This window comes from Corythoichthys intestinalis, chromosome 7, assembly GCF_030265065.1.
Source record: "Corythoichthys intestinalis isolate RoL2023-P3 chromosome 7, ASM3026506v1, whole genome shotgun sequence".
Lineage (NCBI taxonomy): Eukaryota > Metazoa > Chordata > Actinopteri > Syngnathiformes > Syngnathidae > Corythoichthys > Corythoichthys intestinalis.
Window position 1 is genome coordinate 34,662,377 of NC_080401.1, and position 22,805 is coordinate 34,685,181.

At 38.9% G+C, this 22,805-nt stretch overlaps 3 protein-coding genes across 3 annotated transcripts in view; 2 read left to right on the top strand and 1 right to left on the bottom strand.

Annotated features, from left to right (window-relative positions):
- LOC130918821 (mucin-2-like) overlaps nucleotides 1-5,894 on the top strand; it is a 29,926-nt gene extending 24,032 nt beyond the window's left edge. Inside the window, exon 5 of the mRNA XM_057840917.1 lies at nucleotides 4,208-5,894. Coding sequence (XP_057696900.1) covers nucleotides 4,208-4,252 — 45 coding nt within the window. The 3' untranslated portion in view covers nucleotides 4,253-5,894. The remainder of the gene's footprint in view (nucleotides 1-4,207) is intronic.
- On the bottom strand, nucleotides 5,438-21,378 carry LOC130918824 (trichoplein keratin filament-binding protein). Its single transcript, XM_057840919.1, has 13 exons — nucleotides 21,278-21,378; nucleotides 17,247-17,333; nucleotides 17,085-17,162; nucleotides 16,888-16,930; nucleotides 16,659-16,816; nucleotides 12,656-12,737; nucleotides 12,491-12,572; nucleotides 12,340-12,413; nucleotides 12,162-12,238; nucleotides 11,736-11,830; nucleotides 11,593-11,660; nucleotides 9,319-9,447; nucleotides 5,438-6,324 (listed from the first exon to the last, which is right to left on the bottom strand). Exons 3-13 carry the CDS (start codon nucleotides 17,148-17,150, stop codon nucleotides 6,191-6,193), a joined length of 1,008 nt encoding a protein of 335 aa, XP_057696902.1. The 5' UTR covers nucleotides 17,151-17,162; nucleotides 17,247-17,333; nucleotides 21,278-21,378; the 3' UTR covers nucleotides 5,438-6,190.
- On the top strand, nucleotides 18,094-22,117 carry mmachc (metabolism of cobalamin associated C). Its single transcript, XM_057840918.1, has 6 exons — nucleotides 18,094-18,362; nucleotides 18,460-18,657; nucleotides 18,759-18,908; nucleotides 21,355-21,531; nucleotides 21,614-21,778; nucleotides 21,850-22,117. Exons 1-6 carry the CDS (start codon nucleotides 18,273-18,275, stop codon nucleotides 21,907-21,909), a joined length of 840 nt encoding a protein of 279 aa, XP_057696901.1. The 5' UTR covers nucleotides 18,094-18,272; the 3' UTR covers nucleotides 21,910-22,117.
- The last annotated feature ends 688 nt before the right edge of the window (nucleotides 22,118-22,805 follow it).

A 22,805-nucleotide genomic window follows, 5' to 3' on the forward strand; every position in this document is an offset into this window, starting at 1 on the left:
AATTTGCGAAAGTATATCTTCATAGAAACTAAGGAGTGGTCGGATAGAGTTATTGCGTCATATTTACAGCCAGAGGCAGCAGTAAGCAAAGAGTTATCTATTAAGAAAAAATCAATTCGTGTAAAAGTCCGATGGACATGCGAAAAAAAGGAGTATTCTTTTTTATACGGATTGAAAAAACGCCAAGGATCCGAGACATTAAACTCACCCATAAAGGCTCCAATTATTTTACTTGATCTCGACTGTGGCACTAAATTCAAAGAGGACCGATCTAATGAGGGATCTAGCCAACAGTTAAAATCACCGCCCAGCACTAATTTATATTCTGCCAAATCCGGTAACATTGAAAAAATCCGTTTAAAAAAACCCTCGTCATCCCAATTTGGCGCATATATGTTGACAAAGACAACCTTAACTTCATAAATGTGGCCGATTACTATAATGAACCTGCCAGTAGAGTCTGAAATGGTTTTAGTATGAACAAACGGAATGTTTTTATGCAAAAGTACAGCCACCCCTCTTGCTCTACTGGTAAAAGAGGAAAGAAATATCTGGCCAACCCAATTACGTCGCAATCTGAAGGCGTCTGTATTTCTAAGGTGTGTCTCCTGTAGATAAACAACATGAGCATTAAGTTGGCCTAAGTGATGCAAAATCTTACTCCGTTTAATAGGATTGTTTAGGCCTTTGCAATTCCAGCTCACAAATTTCACATCTCCGCCTAGCCTGGTGTTAGCCATTGCAAGGGATGAGTGATATTGGGAGAAAATAAATCTGATGAGGCCTGTGATAAATGCCATATGCAAACAGAAGGAGATATGTGCCATCCTCCCCGTGCTAAAGAGCCCAACCCACTCTGGGCCTCCCATCCCAAAGTACACCTAAAAAGAACCCCACAAAACCAAAAGACAAGAGAAAAAAAAACAAAAAAAAAAAACACTTACTCTCTCCTAGCAGAAGCATCCCAAAAGGGGAGCATGCTACCTTACCTAGTGACAAACTAAACTCTGTCATGCCTTAAACTAAAACTACCGTTCCCTCTAACGGCCAGGGGAATGCTAGCATGAACTGTCCAAAGACCTTAAAGTACTCGTATTAAGCACATATCGCTCAAGATGAAGAAATAATAACCCACTGTGTTGAGACTGTACAGTATTATATATGTCAGGTGGCGCGGCTCCTCTAGATATGGTCGGCGGTCAAAAGAAACGATTATCTTCAGTATTTCAGTATCCAGAAAACATACCTCATAGGTCCGGAAGAATACGCGATACTTATCTCAAGACTGAGGTGTGTCAACGTCCACCTCAGCATCCAGGTGAGAGGAGGAAAAAAAAAAGGAAAAAAAAGAAGAATATAGCGGGTGGGAACAGCCACACTCCTCCAGTGTAATCAAAGCTGCTGAAAGGTTTTTCCATTGTGGGCCTGTCATAGAAAAAAAAAAGTTAAAATAAACAAAAGTCAGGCGGAAAAAAAAAAGACACACGAAAAAAAGTCAAGTTTCCTCCTGATCCTGGGGCTTCCTGCGAGATTTGTTGACAAATTCCAGAGCTCGATCTGGGTCTTCGAATCGATGGGTTTTACCGTTAGGCATCGTAAGGTGTAGTGTGGCCGGATATCTGAGACCGAATCTAACGTTGTCCCACGAGTGGAGCTCCCGCTTCACCTTCGCAAAGGCCGCTCTCTGTTTAGCCACCGTAGGAGTGAAGTCTTGGAAAATATGAAGCCTTTTCCCGTTGTGCAGTAAGGGCGAAGTCTCTCCAGCCCGGCGCAGAATTCTACCCTTCTCCTGGGGCATGTGGATCCTTATAACAATCGCCCGCGGAGGTTCGCCGTTCTTTGGCTTAGCACGCGACGTGCGGTGGGCCCAATCCAGCTCAGGCTCATTCTCGAGGCTCAGCATGTCGGTCAGCAATTTAGCGACAAATTTGACAAGGTTGGGTCCCTCGGCGCCCTCAGGTAAGCCCCCAAGTCTGATATTGTTTCTCCTAGAACGGGCTTCCAGATCCTCGCACTTCGTGTCCAGGGACACCACCATTGCGGATGGCTTAACCACCTCAGCTCGTAAACTAGTTAGCTGGCTTTCGTGGTCATTAGCCGCGCGTTCAAGGTCCGAAACTATTTCTTTCTGAGCATCAACTTTCGAGCCCGTGCCACTTCCGTCTTGACAGACTCGGAGATTATTGCTTCGAATTTGGTAACGATTTCCGTCCGAAGCTCGTCCATCATCCCCTTGATACTGCGTAGCATGTCTTCATTAGCCACGGGCCGCGGCGGGGATTCAGACGCCGTGGGTAGTTCTTGCTTACCTCGACTACTTTTCGATAGATCCATTCTCGATCGAAGGTTCGCCATTGTCTCAGAAACGCGTCGCAGGCTCGCAGCACGTTGTGTGCTAATTAACGGTGGTGGACAGTTTTATAAATTCAATCATGCGAATGAAATGCCGCATTCCCACGGAGCGCCTGCTACACACGTCCTACATGGTAGGCGCCTCCAGCTATTAGGTTTTAAAACTAACATTTATCTTTTAAGAACTACAAGTCTTTCTATCCATGGATCGCTTTAACAATGTTTATGTTAATACCATCTTGTTGATTTATTGTTATAATAAACAAATACAGTACTTATGTACAGTATGTTGAATGTATATGTCCGTCTTGTGTCTTATCTTTCCATTCCAATAATAATATACAGAAAAATATGGCATATTTTATAGATGGTTTGAATTGCGATTAATTACGATTAATTAATTTTTAAGCTGTGATTAACTCGATTGAAAATTTTAATCGTTTGACAGCCCTAATTTTGATAGTCAAAAAACAGTGGTACCCGTACATACGAAGTTAATTCATTCCAGGACCTTGTTTATAAGTCAAAATAGTCGTATGTCGAGAAGGATTTTTTCCATAATAATATATTATAATTCCATTCATTCCTTCCACAGCCCGAAAACCTACACTAAATCCTTAATAAATACTGCTGGTAATATTACAAATGGAAATTACACAGTATAATAATAATTCCTGTAATAATTTAACGAATCGGGTTCTAATGTTGCGGATGTGTTTTGCATGCTGTACCTGAACGCACCGCGTGGCTGACGTGATAGTGAGATAGATGCGGTATAGATTTGACTTTCTCTTATAATGTTTAGTTGTTGGCGTTAACAGTGGCGGACAGTAAGCGTGTTGTGTTGCACAAAGTTCTGAAATAAATGATTAAAAACCTGACGAAGCTGGCGATTTCTTTAGCGATGTTACCGCAATAGTAATTGTCACCTTAACTTGTAAAGACTGGCGAACGGAGGTCTGGTGAGGACAGTCGAGATCGTAGACATTCTACGGCTGTATTGTCGAGCCAGTTCACAGACGCGCACACCACGCTCACATTTTTCTATCATTTCCATCTTCATTTCAATAGTAAGCGTCACCTTTTTACACCACCTGCACTGACCTTCTTGGAACCCATGTTGATTTCTCTCATGAGAAAATCCGCTGTGTATCAGTGTTGCGGGAAAACAAAGAATCTGCGGCGCTCTCATAGACCGTTGAATTTCGAGCATGTCTTCAGATGTAGAAACATATGGTGAGTCAAATTTTACGTCGAAAAAATCGTGTGTTGAAGCGATCGTATGTCGAGGTACTACTGTACTCATTTTAGTAAATATTGTCATTTATATATGTTGTTCCCCGCAATTTTTTTTAAACATTTTTAATTCCAAGAACAAACAAACAAAAAAAACATTTTTCCATGTTTTTTTATTTTACATTTTTGTAATTAACACAACGATAATTTTGTAAGTATGAAAGAGGAAAAAAACACCTTTTTAAATGTTTATTTTTTAATTGAAAAAAAAAAATAGAGAATTTGTTTTTTCATATTGCCAGCTACATTTTAAAATCCCAACATATTATAGTAAATAACACCTAAATTTATTCCGTATATGACCTGATTAGTCGATTAATCTGTAATTTATCTGTGATTAGCTGCACTAGTCAAGAAAAAAAAAGTTGTATTGATGCAAACACTTGTTCTCACGTAACTTTGACGTGCTAAATCCAAAATATAAGTAACAAACACTGTGAATGGGTTTTTAATGAGGGTATAACAACACACCATGACTAAATGCTAATTTACTAAAGGTCAATTTAGCATAACACCTCCCTCTTTAAATATTGTCTTTGGTGTGATTTTTCTTGCTTAGGATGACATGATGGAAGAAACTCCTTTGTCAATGTACAGCTACTGATTCTGGATGCACAACCAACCAATGACTACGCCCTCCAAAAGCCTGTTTGTCAAGGGTAATATTTACCATGATTTAACACATTGGCTACCGTTGATTGCTATAGACGCCAGCCCTCTCCTTTAAAATAGCTTGGACGTCTATCGAAGTCAATGGTAGCCATTGACTGACTTCTTCTAAGTCTTGGTCCTGAAGAATTCAGGTTTCGTGTGACCACATACAGTGGTAATGTGGGTAGCGACTACTTTATCCAGGTCTGATGGCTGCTCTTGCACCACCCTTGTCAGGTTCTGTGGAAAATGTTTTTCATCTTCACACGCACAACCCCATTCCGTAGCGCTTTTGCTGTATTTTCTCCAATTCTGGCCCAGTTACTAAGCAAAATAAACCTTTCATGAGGACAAAACAGTATGGCTGGGCAGTATTGAAAGCTATTTGCAGATGGCAATACAATGCCGAAAGTGATTTCAAGTCTTTTTGAGTACAAATAAAGGCCTCACAAGGCCATTATTTTGAAGAAATGCAGCAATCTTGTTATTAAAGGCTTTTCGAATGACTCACATGCCCTGGAGGAGAACACACAAAATGGCCTGGTTATACTTTAATGAGGTTGCACTTTATTTTTATTCTGTTTTTGAGAAAAAATTGTTTCAGCGGGCGTGCAGACAACAGCTGTGTGAGTTTTTAAGAGTGTGTGTGTTTTAAATTAGTGTGTGTTGGTGGATTATTTAATGAAAACATGGGTCACGACATTAGGTAAATCTGCACTATTAATACAAGAGCTGCATGGCGCATTCTGCCCTTCACTAACACGATGACACGTCGATTTGTGTGTGTGAATTGAGTGGGTGTGCTTGATAAAGATTCCAGTGTGTGTTCAATTACAGTATTGTGAGTGGTGCTTTTCCCCCAGATAAAGTCCACGTGAGGGTGCCTTTTCAAAATTACATTCTCGTCATTTGGAGAAGTGGCCTTTATGTAGTGTTTATACTGTGAATAGTCTTGTTGTTGAGTGTGTAATTTATGAAAACTCCCAAAAATGCATTCCCCTTTCAGATGAATCCACATTTTAAAATGATGCACTTGTGTTATTCGATTGAAGTGTCAAACGCATCATCGTTGCTTTGTGAAGCTTTGCTGGTCAATGTGGATTATGGACTATTATTATTGAAACCAATAAAAGGTATTTCAAGTGGATGTCTTTTTTTCTCTTCTTATTGTGTGTGTTTAACTCCGTACACATTTTGTTGTATTTTAAGTTAAAACTGAGTTCTATTATTCGTATTTTATATATTTATTAATTTCTTTGGTTGAATAAACATGCTTTAGGCATTGAAACAAAGTGTTTTTATTCTTTCACATTTTTTCAACACTATACACTTTTACTGCAAATGAATATCTGCCCCAAATATTGGTCATCAACTGTATGGTATTAACCAATAATAGTCTGTATTAGTATTGAAAAGCCCAAAAAATGGTAGATCTATGTTCGATTTGATTCAAGGACCCTTGATCGTTTTTATACAATATTTTGTACACATTTGACAAAATCAGTTACATTTCACCTAAAGTAATAGAAAAATACAAAGCAATTTAGATGTTTTTTTTGGCAATTTTGTTAATGACACTTTTCAGACATTTAAATACAAAAACATTCTTTTTGACAAAATATACCTAAAAGATGACAAGAATCCATTTTTTTGCGTTTCGATTAATTTCCATTTGATTGTGCTTAACAAATCCATATATTGATCAAGATTGGTTAATTGTTGCACCCTTACAACAAATCTTACTTGTGTACATGCGCCACATACATACAGCGCAGTGGCTGATGGCCTCCTCTGCTGCAGCCTGGGAAACACATACCGCAAACCCCTACTGCTTAACATGCCACAACTATTTCCCATGTAGTCCATTCACTGACATCACATAAAAAAAAGTTCAGAGGTCCGTCAGACTTAGGTCAGATGCTAAATCAAGGTTAACGTCATCATCGATGTCATTCAAGATGTCATCGACGTCATCGTCCTCCCTGTCTAGATGGTCACGATTGACTCTGCACTGACGTTCAAGACCTGGCAGACGAGTAGAGGAGTCATTAGTGTTAATATGCGTGTTAGGTTGTTCTTTGCCGCATTAGGGATTTCAATGTAGCAGACTATTTTCCCAGAAACACTATTAGCCTGGTATTGTTTGTGTGTGTGTGTATAAACAATGAGCCTGAATCACTCTGGGAAGCATTTGACATCTCCTCTGGGATCTTGTGTTACAGTAAGCCCATGTGCATAACAACCATGACTATGTAATTAATCAACAATAACGCAAAGAGCATGGGGAGTGACGGTGCAATCTACAAGTTCAATACACTGGACACGTAACACTGTAAAACAGGCGTCCTCCAACCTTTTTGTTGTTTTGTATTAACAACATCAATACAAATTGACAAAAATCTGCACTATAGCGCGACTGTATAAAAATATTTTTGACGAGTTTACCACAGCCTTCCACTTTATGTGTCACAAAAGTCACGAAAAGCTTATGTTCAATTTGAATCATTTTTCCTTCTTACTATGCTAATTTGATTAACATTATTCCAAACAAAGTTTTTTCCCCCCATTAAGAAATTTGCTTTATTTTTCCTGATACGACACTAGCCTTAAACGGACAGACTATGTACCTTTATCATGTATACCCCATTGGAAAGAATCTCGTTTGTTAATCTCGTTTGTTAAGTTTGTAAAGACAAAATTTCCTTTTTTGAGTGTAACGGAGGGGAAAAACGTAATAAAAGCCAGTATTTTCAGGAAGTGCCGCTCAACATGGGGCAGACATTTTCTGAAAAGTAGCACTACTTTAGCCAATCAAATGTGAGTATCCCTTACTGCCCGCCCTTCCTTGTGACATAATAGCTATCCATTATCAAATGAACCTGTGTTCGAGTCTTATCAGTGTGTGGGTATAACTGATGCCACAAAATGGAGGCTTTTGTAAGCGGTGTTATTTTTTTGTGTTTAAACTAGGGATGTCCCAATCGCATATCTTTACACCAGAGTCCGAGTCACCCGATTTTGAGAATCTGCCAATCCAAAGTCCCGATCTGATACCGAAAAAAATGTGTTAATAAAAAAAAAAAATTTTTTTTTAAACATGTTACCGTCCCACCTTGATAATGTGAGTTATTTTAAAACAAGAATGACAAAGAAAAATGCTTGTCTTTATTAAATGCTTCATTGAGTGAGTCCACTCAAATCCACTCACGCTTTGACGCTAACGTTGCTGAGAACAGCCACTCACTTACTCAATTAGTTGCCACAGCACACTACCAAAAGTGTTTAACAAGCTAAACGATGATTGACACATGTGCGCCTTTGTTGGGAGACCTACTAAGCTCCTCTGGCAAGATCAAAGGTACTTCCCTGTCAATCATCATTAACTTTAAAGAGTTAACTCTAGGGCACTGCTGACCAGGAAAAGCAGCAGGAGGGAGAGTGAAAGGCTGTACGAGCATGAAGCAGAAAAACAAATGTATTTTTCAAAATTAAAAACCCGATTCTTTTCAGCCGATTCCGATGCTCTGAAAAAAATGGTGCAGTCGGCCTGATTTCGAATCACGTGATCGGATCGGGACATATTTGGTTAAACTAGGGCTGTCAAAATTATCGCGTTACCGGGCGGTAATTAATTTTTTAAATTAATCACGTTAAAATATTTGACGCATTTAACGCACATGCCCCGCTCAAACAGATTAAAATGACAGCACAGTGTCATGTGCACTTGTTACGTGTGTTTTTTTTTTGGGGTGTTTTGTCGCCCTCTGCTGGTGCTTGGGTGCGACTGATTTTATGGGTTCCAGCACAATGACTTTGTGTAATTATTGACACCAATGGCAAGCTACTAGTTTATTTTTGATTGAAAATTTTACAAATTTTATTAAAACGAAAACATTAAGAGGGGTTTTAATATAAAATGTCTATAACTTGTACTAACATTTATCTTTTAAGAACTACAAGTCTTTTTATCCATGGAACGCTTTAACAGAATGTTAATGTTAATGCCATCTTGTTACTTTATTGTTATAATAAACAAATACATTACTTATGTACAGTATGTTGAATGTATGTATCCGTCTTGTGTCTTATCTTTCCATTCCAACAATAATTTACAGAAAAATATGGCATATTTTATAGATGGTTTGAATTGCGATTAATTTTTAAGCTGTGATTAACTCGATTAAAAATTTTAATCGTTTGACAGCCCTAGTTTAAACATTATTTTATCTATTGTCAAAAGTAAGAAATTTGCATTTGTGTATTTAAATAACTGAAACAATAGTCTTTTAAATGAAGGTCAGTTACACTAGGTGTTGCCTATTTTATTTTATTTTAATTTCATTTGTAGCTCATTGCTTCCCATTGAGCATTGACAATGATAGACGTCAAATTAATTTAAGTAAAAGGACTAGCTATCAATACTCGTCTTTCAGTGGCATTAACAGCAGTGGACGTCCAATCAATTTTGACTGGAAGGGTTGCCGGTGTACGAACAGCAGGGTACTGACAAATGGGGAGAACACCGGCCGTCATTCGGGTTTGGGCACCCTAATGACAACCAAAAAAGTTTAAAAGAAAAATTATGTTTTGCTGCCATCATGTGGCCTTTACAGGAAATTATAAACCACTATAAACTACTTAAGGGGGCATAGATGACTGATAATATTGCACTTTGCAGCAGAATTTGGACAGCAGGAAAAATAATCTGCAGCTCTACACTTTCAACTTTTAAACTTGGCAGCTACTCTAGACTTAATGAGATTCAGTATCACTCATATTGATTTTCTATAGTGGTAATGGTGAGCTGGCGCTCATCCCAGCTGACTTCTGGCAGACTACTCTATGGACTTGTTACCACTTTCCAGTCAATCATAAGCTACATTTAGAGAACCAGAACCCACACAAACTGCATGGAAGTGCTCCAGCGACCCCCTTTTTTAATCCCCACATTTGTTTTGTTTCACTTCAGAACTCCAAAACTTTTTGTAGTGATACTTGGGAGTTTTTTTTTTCACTCACTCAGGTCATCCAGAAGTGAGAGATCTTCAGAGCTGATGTCAGCCAGGCTCACAGTTGGGCTCAAGTCGTCCGAATCCAAGTCTAGCCTCGCCTCCGCAGCTTTAAGCTTGGGCGAGCTATTTGGGACAGCTGTGTGGAAAACAAAGCATGGTCGACACCTAGAAAAACATCTGCAAGTGATATTCTAATGTACTTCTAAACACATGAAAACAAAATGGAAAATTAACAAGTTCAAATTAACTACGAACTTCCGGACGCCAAACAAAATGTGACACAATACTGCCATCTTTTGGACAACTGGATTAAAAAAAACGCAATTATATACTTAGCCCTGAGACAAAACAATTGGATTTTGAGGATCGATGCGTACGTAAATGCCAAGGAGTTGCTTCCCAACATATGCTTCTCAAATTTTGATATACACTCACCGGCCACTTTATTAGGTACACCATGCTAGTAATGGGTTGGACCCCCTTTTGCCTTCAGAACTGCCTCAATTCTTCGTGGCATAGATTCAACAAAGTGCTGGAAGCATCCTCAGAGAGTTTGGTCCATATTGACATGATGGCATCACACAGTTGGTGCAGATTTGTCGGCTGCACATCCATGATGCGAATCTCCCGTTCCACCACATCCCAAAGATGCTCTATTGGATTGAGATCTGGTGACTGTGGAGGCCATTTGAGTACAGTGAACTCATTGTCATGTTCAAGAAACCAGTCTGAGATGATTCCTGCTTTATGACATGGCGCGTTATCCTGCTGAAAGTAGCCACGAGAAGTTGGGTACATTGTGGTCATAAAGGGATGGACATGGTCAGCAACAAAATTCAGGTAGGCTGTGGCGTTCCAACGATGCTCAACTGGTACCAAGGGGCCCAAAGAGTGCCAAGAAAATATTCCCCACACCATTACACCACCACCACCAGCCTGAACCGTTGATACAAGGCAGGATGGATCCATGCTTTCATGTTGTTGACGCCAAATTCTGACCCTACCATCCGAATGTCGCAGCAGAAAACGAGACTCATCAGACCAGGCAACGTTTTTCCAATCTTCTATAGTCCAATTTCGATGAGCTTGTGCAAATAGTAGCCTCAGTTTCCTGTTCTTAGCTGAAAGAGTGGCACCCGGCGTGGTCTTCTGCTGCTGTAGCCCATCTCCCTCAAAGTTTGACGTACTGTGCGTTTAGAGAAGCTCTTCTGCCTACCTTGATTGTAACGGGTGGTTATTTGAGTAACTGTTGCCTTTCTATCTGCTTGAACCAGACTGTCCATTCTCCTCGGACCTCTGGCATCAACAAGGCATTTCCGCCCACAGAACTGCCGCTCACTGGATATTTTTTCTTTTTCAGACCATTCTCTGTAAACCCTAGAGATGGTTGGAAAATCCCAGGAGATCAGCAGTTTCTGAAATACTCAGACCAGCCCTTCTGGCACCAACAACCATGCCACGTTCAAAGTCACTCAAATCACCTTTCTTCCCCATAATGATGCTCAGTTTGAACTGCAGGAGATTGTCTTAAACCATGTCTACATGTCTAAATGCACTGAGTTGCAGCCATGTGATTGGCTGATTAGAAATTAAGTGTTAACTAGCAGTTGGACAGGTGTACCTAATAAAGTGGCCGGTGAGTGTATATAGCTTAAGCTTTATTATTGTACAAGTGTTATCTAAAATTCATAATTCAGAGCACAGCTGTCTACATCTTAAGGTGAGGGAAGGCCGGGCAGGTGCTTCAAAGGGTAAAGCTGTTCTTCAAAAGGTACAATGTATCATTTAATTGGTAACTGTGCAGCCTGGCCACCGACGCTTCATGATATGATGTATTCCGACATATTTTGTCTTATAATCATGGGACCATTGTTCATCATATGACGTATTTTGTCTTATCACGGGACTCTTGTTTTACCAGTTAACCCCGCCTTCCAGTATTATAACAATCCTCTGAGCTTTGCCACGTTAGAGCATCGTTGTACTCCATGTGATTGACGTTCTCCCTACAATCATAAGTAAACTTTTAAAGGACTTCTGGAGTGAGAGCCTTTTTCTTTTAAAAACAAAGGGAGAACGGATTTTCTCCCCTGACAGTATACATCCCTAGAGGATACCTACCAAACATTATTGTGATCCATTTATGAAACAAAACAACAAGAATAACAAGAAAACCAAAACAATAACAACAATAAAAGTAACTTAACCTTACTTTTTGAGCCATCCCTTTGGGTGGTCTTAAAAATAGGATACAGAAATTAAGTGGGAATTCTCTACTTACTTTCTGGTAGTGCAGTTTGGCGTTCCCGCAGATGCTTGACCTCGCCCTCCAGTTCTGACACAGCAGCGCTGATGTGATCGAGAATTGCGAAGAGATAAATCAGAGCACAAACATCCGAGACGTTCGCAAATAGACACAAGTACCTGATGTGGCGGACCTCTTTTTGCGTATACTCAAAAGCTCTGTTGGCCAGATCTGCACTGTGAGCTTTGTACCGGTCGGTCAGCTCCTGGAGCATCTGCTCGAGAAACAAAGCAATGCAGTCTAGTGAGTCTTTTTTAACATTATATTATGCTATGTGATCTCGGCAGTGCTCATTATGCCTTTCTTGGTGTGTTTTGTATTCTATTCTTCGTTTTTGTATAAGTAAGAATTTTTATGTTAGCTAACAGCACTCAACATTAAAAAAAAAAAAAAAAAAACTACCGTAATCCACATAATCACTATCAGTGAAGTGTTAAGCATTTTTTACTCATAGATGATCTGAGTTGGCATCATAAAACATTGATCTGAGCATTCTTAATAAAAGGTACAGCAACACAGCAGATGATCAAACAAAATGTATGCACCTCACAGTTATGCTGGCACTGTCGCCGGCTCTCTCGGGTCTCTTTCTCCTGGCGCATCATCGCTTCCTCTTGCCTCCCTAGTCAAACATCACATTTAAAAAAAAAAAAAAAAAAAAAGATGTTTTAGGCAAAGGTCTGCCATGGACTTGAACAGGCTATCATATTTAAAATAACTCACTCAGTCGCATTTTGAGATGGTCCACCTCTTTGCTAAGGTGTTCCAGCTCTACTTGACAAACCTTGGAGCTGCGACTGTGAAAAGTAAAGAAATTCAGTACGGTATCTAGAATTTCCTTCAAAACTCTCTTGGGTGTAGTTCTTTCACACACATCTCCGGTGAGAAGTCTTCTGGAAAACCTTCCTTCTCGCTTCTCCTCCCTCTCAGGTCTTCACGCAACCGGTCCACCTCCGCTGAAAGACACATAGGAATTATGTATTGACTACCGGGATGTATACTCCTTAAAATGCTCGCATCCAATGCCATTTTACATTACCTTGCAGCGTATGAATGTGAAATTGCTGGGACTCTTTTTCCTGTTCTATATCACTAAGTTTCTTGGTAAGTGACTCGATCACCTTAATGGAAAAAGGAATTGTGGAATTCTGTCAACTCAAGGAATGACATGGTTATGATAAACTAAAATGAACAACAAAATAGCAAAATCCAATAAAACAATTTGGAGTTCAACTGAGAATGGACCAAAAAAATCTTCAACACTAACTTTAAAATGCTATCATTCCTAACATAAAAGGGGCCATTTTATGGGTCTAAAGATTAGAATTTTTAAAAAAAAATTAAAAACAGCAATGCCAATGTGACTAACCCTAACACTTATCTCAAATATTTCACAAATGAAATGAATGAAAATGTCATTTAACATTTCAGCCTTCCTCTCGAAAAATAGCACTTTGGAATATTGTACTTAATTTGATCATCTCGAATGTTTTTGAAAATCTAAGTAACAAAAACGAAAGCTAAAAACAACAACAACAACAAAACATCTCAAAATAGAGGTACCTTCTATTTTGGCAGAAAATATGTACCAAAATAGCCTTTTTCTTTACTAGACTAATGTTATAAGTAAGTTAAAAATAAGATTGTATGTTCACCAAATCAGTTCTCAACAGTCAGTAAACAATACAGTAGTTACAGTAATTATTTTAATGCAATTATGTTCCATGACTTCTGATGTGATGTACAGTGCTGGCCAAAAGTATTGGCACCCATGCAATTCTGTTAACTAATGCTCAATTTCTCCCAGAAAATGATTGCAATTACAAATGATTTGGTAGTAATATGTTCATTTATTCTGCTTGCAATGAAAAAAACACAAAAGAGAATGGGAAAAAATATATATATATTAGGCCTGAACGATATTGGAAAAAACTATTGTTGCGATTTTTTTTAGGTTTGCAATATATTGCGATATTATATTGCGATATTAAAAAAAAAAGATCTATCTTTTTAAAAGAAATTTTCACTAAATGACTTGAATAGCTGTTTGGAAATACTTTACATAACACACCGTGACCACAGTGTATTCATATAATACCGTTTAATTTGTGAATGATGAAGATTTCTGTATGAAGGTATCCAGGAAGTCATGTCTGCACAAAATAGATCATTTATTGAATACAATATTTTACACTTCAACAGCAGCAAATACATTAAATGATAAATAAAAGAGCAGGTGCATTAGTCCCCTAAGTTTTTGACAAAATATAACAATAAATAAAAACTTCTGTAAAATAACAACAAAGTTGTCAACATATTTGAACAAAAATATTAAATATGACAAATAAAAGAGTTGTTCACAAACTATAACAATAAATAAAAACCTCAGTAAAACAACAAAGTTGTCAACATATTTGAACAAAAATATTAAATATGACAAAAGAGTTCACAAACTATAACAATACATAAAAACCTCAGTTAAACAACAAAGTTGTCAACATATTTGAACTTAAATATTAAATCTGACTAATAAAAGTGCAAGTGCATTAGTCCCCTGAGTTGTTTACACAAAATATAACAATATAAAACTGCAAAACGGCAACAAAGTTGTAAAAATATTTCAACAAAAATATTAAGTATCAAAACTTTATGTGCAGCTGTACTATATATAGTTATTTGAAAAATACGGTTTACAATAAATTTAAATATAAAAGAAACAAACTCAATTGAACTTGTAAATAATTGAACTGAATAACTGCAAATAACTGTGATGAATAACAGAACCATTTTAACTCCCAAATTTCCTGCCTTCCTGATAGCTGTCACATGAATAAAAAGAAGAAAAGACATTCCTTCAGCTGTGTTATGTATTTGTCTGCATATCGTCCACCTTCCTTGCTCAGCAATTCTCAACTGGGTCTCATAGGTTTTTGGCCAAGACTATTAGTTTATCCACTATAGCAGGCTTGAGACAAGAACGTTGGCACGTAACAATGTTCCCACCTGTGCTAAAAAGCCTCTGATGGGGAGCTCGTAGCAGGAATGCATAGATACCTGCGTTTTAAATGGTCCCACATGTTTGACAGATTACTTCTTGTTGAGGCAACCATGGCGAGGCACTGTCGACAGGGCTGTTTTTTGTCCCTTATAGTCTTGTTCTTGCCAAAATACTTCCAAAACTCCTTTTGGATACAGTCTTCCTTGCTCCTCCAACGTGTTGATTGCTTGCTTTCACTTTGAGAACGGGCCCTCCTCCCTCCGCTCTGCTGTTCGGCCCCTCCTCCCTCCACTCCGCTGTTGCAGGGGGAGGGGGAGGAGCCGATGACTTGCTGGAGAGAAAGAGAAGCTGTGCGCTTTTTTTCCCTCTCCTTCCTCAAAACAAACGTTTGTGGATTAAAAAAAATGAAATTAAAAAACTATCGCACGTCCTTGCGATGGGACTATTGCACATGCGCACATCGCGATGGCGATGTTTAAACGATATATCGTTCAGGCCTAATATATATATATATTTTATTATTATTTTACACAAAACTCCAAAAATGGGCCGGACAAAAGTATTAGCATCCTTTGAAAAATTATGTGATGCTTCTCTAATTTGTGTAATTAACAGCACCTGTTACTTACCTGTGGTACATAACAGGTGGTGGCAATAACTAAATCATACTTGCAGGCAGTTAAAATGGATTAAAGTTAACTCAACCTCTGTCCTGTGTCCTTGTGTGTACCACATTGAGCATGGAGAAAAGAAAGAAGATCAAAGAACTCTCTGAGGACTTCAGAAGCAAAACTGTGACAAGCAACAAGTCCATCTCTAAAGACCAAAATGTTCCTGTATCTACCGTGCGCAGTGTCATCAAGAAGTGTGAAGCCCTATGGCACTGTGGCTAACCTCCCTAGGTGTGGAAGGAAAAGAAAAATTGATGGATGGTGGATAAAGAACCTCGACTAATATCCAAACAAGTTCAAGCTGTCCTGCAGTCTGAGGGTACAACAGTGTCAACCCGTACTATCCGGCGGCGTCTGAATGAAAAAGGACTCTATAGTAGGATACCCATGAAGACCCCACTTCTGACCCAGAGACATAAAAAAGCCAGGCTTGAGTATGCCAAAACTTACCTGAGAAAGCCAAAAACATTTTGGAAGAATCTTCATTGGTCAGATGAGACAAAAGTAGAGCTTTTTGGGAAAAGGTATCAACATGGAGTTTACAGGGGAAAACGAGGCCTTCAAAGAAAAGAACACAGTCCCCACAGTCAAACATGACGGAGGTTCCCTGATGTTTTCGGGTTGCTTTGACACCTCTGGCACTGGACTGCTTGACCATGATCATGGCATTATGAAGTCTGAAGACTACCAACAAATTTTGCACAATAATGTAGGGCCCAGTGTGAGAAAGCTGGGTCTCCCTCAGAAGTCATGGGTCTTCCAGCAGGACAATGACCTAAAACACACTTCAAAATGCACTAGAAAATGGTTTGAGAGGAAGCACTGGAGACTTCTAAAGTGGCCAGCAATGAGTCCAGACCTAAATCCCATAGAACACCTGTGGAGAGATCTGAAAATGGCAGTTTAGAGAGGGCACCCTTCAAATCTCAGAAACCTGGAGCAGTTGGCCAAAGAAGAATGGTCTGAAATTCCAGCAGAGCATTGTAAGAAAATTCATTGATGGATACCAGAAGCGGTTGTTCAACTATTTTGTCTAAAGGTCGCGCTACAAAGTATTAGACTGAGGGCGCCAATACTTTTGTCTGGCCCATTTTTGGAGTTTGGTGTAGAAATTTTTAATTTTATTTTTTTCCTCCATTCTCTTTTGTGTTTCTTCATTGCAAGCAAAATAAATGAAGATATCACTACCAAAGCATTTGTAATTGCAATCATTTTCTGTGAGAAATTGAGGATTATCTGACAGATTTGCAGGGGTGCCAATACTTTTGGCCAACACTGTAGTGAAAATTGGAATTTAGCCAAAAGCCCACGGAAGCCGTGACTACAGTATGGCCCTTGATGAGAACAAGTTCCCGTCCATCTCAAACAATCACCTGGTTCTGTGTGTGAAGCTGAGACTGGATTGAGGCTACATCTGCCCAGTTCACTGCAGGACTGACAGGAGGCAGTTGCCATACACCAGGTGATGGCGAGCAAAAGGTGCGTCTGTCAAAGTCTGTCTCAGGAATCTTTCCCGTGTTTGGAACCAACTCTGAAGAGAAGGAAACACTGATTCAACGTTCACTATCAATCATAGCTGCACTCTTTTGTTTCGTTACCCACCTTCTTCCCTTATGCTGGAGTGACCCAATAATGACAGCCTTCCCTGGAGTATACAAAGTATAACAATTTAATATGAATCCTGATGAATAACGAGTTTCCAATTGTCCATGGCTGACTTAGCATAATTTCACGTTGCTCGCATAGATTGTAAATTTTATGCATTATATATTGATGGAGTGTCATTTGAGTGCACACACCCTGATGTTGGCCACGCTGTTATCTGCATCAGAGAGGATGGAGCTCAGCTGTCGGTCCCAGTTCATCCTGCATTTGATCTGCAAAAAAGAAAGAAAGCATCACTGCACTCAGCAGTGTTTCAAACAAGTAGGCGAACAACAGGTAACTTTACACTTCTTTACCGAGGTAACAGCCTCGTTAACTGCTTTGACACTTGCCTGGGGCTTCAGTTTACAGCGGCATTCCAACGCAGAAGTAGTAGTTCTAATCTGATGAGCACAGACTTGATCAGAAAATATGGTTTATATCAACACGAATTATATAGCGCTAACTCAAGCCTTGAGTGAAGGCTAATTTGATTAGCCAATAATGCTATGAAGAAATTCATTGGCGTAAATATAATATAAAAACACGAGACGGTTTTAAGTAGATATCAAGTCAATATGTGAAGATAATTACTCCTGCTGAACAATAAAAAAGTATTAAAATAAATACTCCTAGCTTCGCGACCAAATTTTTAAATCAGGGAGCCCATACGACTGCCAAAATACGTCACACGCACGGCCTCACGACATTTGGGAATTGTAGTTGTGGTCGTCTTCAATATCACACAAATAAGGTTAGATGTCCGATGCACTCTGTGAACCAACGACGCGCGTCGTCACTTGTCGGCCACTTTGTGAAGGGACGATTCACGAGTAGATTGCTCAGTTTTCAACAGATTTTCAAAACAGCTTGGTTTCATAAACGTCGGAGATGTAGTAAACTTAAAAATTATCATAACATTAAAAAAAAAAATCTGCCAGAAACATAGCCACGTTTATACAGCTTGTAATACGCAAAACATTTAGTAAATTTGCCAAGAATTCAGAGTGAGTATTTTAGTGAAGAAAATTGTTCACCTTAATCGCTGCAATAGACTGCAAGGGTTTTCCGACATAAGATGGCGGACACTTACTTACGCTGTCGGCTCCACCTTATCACATCTAGTCCAACTCATCTGATATCTACCATTGTCGCCATCTACTTTTACTTTCGTTTCCAGGAAAATCGTGTGAACACTCTTTCGCACACCTTGATTTGAATGTACCATATCTCGTCTATGGTCCCCCCTCAAAACTCATTTAATCGTGTGATTGTCTTTTAATCGCTGTGAGTAAGAGAACTCAGTATCCCATGAGTCTAAGCGGTGATGATGTCACGTCAAAATGGCGGCTCCCGTCGTCGACGTCAAAACTGTTAAAAAGTTGCTTGAGGAGGGTCTTTCGAATCTAGGATTTGAAGTGCACACATTGAAGGTATTGTAATTGTAATTATTTATTTGTAAGGAACCTTCTTGACCTTGCACATTATCAAGTAGCCGATAAAGAACTGTTCCTGTCATTCCTTTGACAGGTGGGATGGTACAATACTGTGTTACCTGCCAAGTTGCACCTACCTTACCAGGATGATTGCCTCGCCGTTGTGGTACTCAGCACTCCTACCATGTTTGAGCAAGCCTTCCTTCCCTTCATGGAGGAGAGAAGATGCCAAGGACTCTCTGACCCCATTGACCAATGTGTCAAACACTGTGTCACCTCTGCTGTCTCTCAGGTTGGTGAGAGGTCCTTACGAGTTTTAACTTTTAAGAGACCAACTTCATCCATTTGTTTTTCCTCACTGTTGCCCTGTTTTGTCTCCTCTGTTGACTGCAGTTTACTGGACAACAGGTGGACGTGAGGTACGACTACGAGCTCTTGCCTAGCAGGAAACCAAAATTCTTAGCGCAGACTGCAGCACATGTATCAGGAGCGGCCTTCTACTACCAACAGTCTGATGTCAGCGACCATCCCTGGGTTGATAAAGTAATTCTTTGGATTTTTTTTAATAGGATGCCATATTACAAAATAAGAGATTTCGAGTGGATTCATCATAAAAAAGTGACTAAATGTGCAGGTCATGTTTAACTTGTTGTAGGGCACTCATTTAATAGTAAATACTAGGGCTGCAGCTATCAATTATTTTAGTAGTCGATTAATCGATGAACTAGTTCATTTGAATAATCAAGTAATCGGATAAGGAACATGAAAAATTAAAATACCTGAGCAGAGACTCAAACGGTATGAAAAACATAAATAAATGAGGATCTATGTACAACAAAAGAACAATTGGCTAACTTACATAGCAAAAGTCCGCTAGCTTAAATGCTATAAAATGCTAAGTTTTTTTTTTTTTTTTTTTTTTTGTAACTATTCAAGGCTCCTAAAAAATGGTTCTGACACATATTCCCACAAAAAAATGGCTAATTATACCAATAAACTAAATTACGAATGCATTCAAAACATTAGCACAAACAAAAACTTAGCTTATGTTGGTCTTAACAGGGAGCAGCTGGATTCAGCCATGTGAAATGAGACTAGAGGGCAGTGTATCCACCCAAATCAGTTAAACTAAATGCAAACACTTTCAAAATAAACCATTACACCGCCACTTTAATTAAACGAATACTCGAAGCAGCAAAATTTAATTTGAATCTTTTTTTCTAATCAAAAACTCGAGTTAATCGATTAATCATTGCAGCACTAGTAAATATTGTGTTATATTTATTTCTTCAATTTTTAAACCTAGCTTATGCTTTACAGATATATTTTAACAGGGGAAAAAGCCGTAAACATTGTATTTATTATAATTTTAAAAATGGGTTTAAAAAAGAAAACTGCCATTTTTCTATTTCTTTATTTAAAATGTTCATAATTTAAAAAAAAATCATCCATTTATGAATTGCCTATGCTTCTTTGCTTAGTGTCATTTGGGTTACAAGTAAACTGGAGGCTAACCAGATTACTATTACTTTGGGCGAGGACCTTGGTACATCTTGAATTGATTTAGTCTGAGCATTAACCCTTTAAGGTTTGGGCCTATTTTGTGCCGATTATGCATGCCTTTGATGTTGACTTCATTTCAAAGAAAAAATGTTCACAATGGTCTGGTTGGTTGCGTTTTTCCAGGACGCAATAGCCTTCATGTCCAAACTGTTGTTTTCTTCACCGACCAATTGTACGCAACTTTTTGAACCCAAAAAGACAAAAAAAAATCCCAAAATTGTTACCAAAATTTGTAATATTGATGTCCTATTGAAAACCAAACAGGCTTAACGAACCTTGTTGAAGCATGATAATATTTATTGAACTTATTAGGATAAATTTCAACAGAAAAAAAATAAGACTGAATAGTCTATATTTGATAATTCAACAGAAAGAGCAAGTATGGTCATCTGTGTTTTTGTTCTTTCTTTATACTATTGTCAAAACAGGTTATATACAGGAGACCAACAGTGCAAAATGTGAAATATATATTTTGTAACTCAAAAAAGGTTTTGAAGATATCTTTTTGGGAGGTTAGGTATTGCACCCATCGCATTAGAAAAACTATATAGGCTAGATACGATCAAGCTTCTCGAACACATACATCTACATACAAATTGAAAAGATTGATAGTGGGGAAAAAAAAACTAATATTCAAAAAACGTGTTTTCAAAAATGACAATAAACTAGTTCAATTTTTTTTCAGGCATGCCATTCAGTTTCCTCTTGAACAAGACAGCGAGCTAAGTCACACAGTACGTCACACAGCCCACTCTTCCGCCTGTCGCGCAGTGCTGTTTTCTCACTCGCCGACTCATCCGAAGAAAACAACATATCTGGCTGATCCAATTCCCTGAGTTTACGAAATAATGCATTTGCGCCGAATTTAGTTTTCATTACGCACGTTTCAAAGTCGCTCGCTCAATCCAACCGGCTGTCGCTTGCTACCTCGGCCCCCCTCTCCTGAGGTGGCGCCTCGCTCGGCAATTTTTCTTCATATTTGGTCCGTCCTTCGTGACCTCACAATGCCTCCTGGGATATATAGTTTGTCGTGGTGCTTTCGGTTTTGAAAAAGGACAAGAAATGATGGAAATACGGCTATAAACATGCGCTCTATGCAACATTTTAATGGTTATTTATGAGGGCAATAAAACTATAAAACTGAAATGACATTATTTCCCGTTTTTTCTTGGTCGATTGACTAAAAACAAGAGTGAACCTCAACTTCAGCCCCTTCCAACGAGACCAACCAGTGGCACGTGAATGACGTAATTATAACATGACAAAGCATGAAAGATGACGTGCGCAGGGTTAAATAAAGCTCAAAACTGTTAATGTATGAGTACTTTAAATCCAATTTACATGATTACCTTCCTGTACTTGTTTTCTTTGCCTGTGTTCTTGGTTTTCAAATTATCTGACTTTTCTCCCCTTTTCTCTCTGACAGAAGATGTTCGGTGTGTGCGTGCATCCCAAGTTTGGAGGCTGGTTTGCCATCAGAGCTCTATTAGTGTTCCAAGACATCCACATGGACCCAGAAGAGCAGCAGCCTCAGCCTGTGGACTGTGTGCCCAATAGGGAGGCCAGGATTCAGCTACTGGAGGATTTCAACTTACGCTGGCAGGTCTGGTCATCGCCACAGTGAAATGAAAAACCTATCGTCCAAGTTTTCACTTTCCCATTCCCATCTTCTATCATTGCTATAGGACTGGAACTACAGAAACATTATCACACCTACGCAAACTTACTCCCAGAAACAGAAAGACTATTTTGCCACACCGCCTGCCAAGCGGGAAGATCTGCTTAGAAGTTGGGGTCTCCTGCCAGAGTCAGAGAACACGCCCTCTCCCAGCTCAGGGGAACACGCTCAGGTGAATGGACATAGCTGATGTGTAAAGTCTCTTGTCATAGCTAAATTATGATGGTATCTTTACTCCTCAAGGGTCAGATAGACACTTCCAGAAATGAGGATGGTCATTATTTTCCCTTGGATCAAAGCTAGCTACCAATGCATCATTTATGCCTTTATTACAAGTCAAGGCAAATAACCTTTAAAATTACCAACCAGAGGCTTTACATTTGTCTGTAAAAAGAAATGAAAAACTTTGCAAGTAGTAAGTTTTTTTTTTTTTTCTCATAAAAGATGAGGCCTTTATTTGCAGATTAATGGAGTAATATTAAGCAGAGTGGAGTATAAAACCATATTGAAATGACAAAGTATTATGGAAAAATGGCTGTGCGGTTTGGTAGTACAGTACTTATCTGGTCTAGAGTCTGGATCGCTCCTCTTTTATATCCCAAAAAATGCTTGTTACCTTGAAGATATGTATTGCTAAACGAAATGGAAAGCAATTAGTTAGACACATTTATTTATCAAACCTTCATTTTATACTGACATTAATGTAATAAGTTATTGTTTTAGAAGTTTTTTTTTTTTTCAGGAATGAAATGGACACCTTTAAAATAAAGATGTACATAAAAATGCTTGATGCGGGATTTATTTTTAATAATCAAAGGAGCCATGTAAAAATACCACACCAGTTATTCATTATACATCATTATTTCCCTAAAATTTCAATAACAATCATAAGAAAACAATGTAAAACTAGGCCTGCAAGCAGGACTGAACGGGCCCTCGCAATCTAGCGCAACTCGGACGTCACGCAACTCGGACTGTGTGCAGGTCAGGGTGGTGGCAGATCCTCCTCTCTAATCATCTCATTAGAACCTAACATGCTCGAAAGTCGCCTATTTACATTCCCACACCCAAGAGATAAAAACCCCTATTGGAGAGAGTACTACAAAAAAGGAGCCACTACTGAGCTGTGCAGCCAAGCCCTTATTCAAAACCAAAATTAATCTTCTAACTTGGCCAATTCGACCAAGTGTGCCAAATAT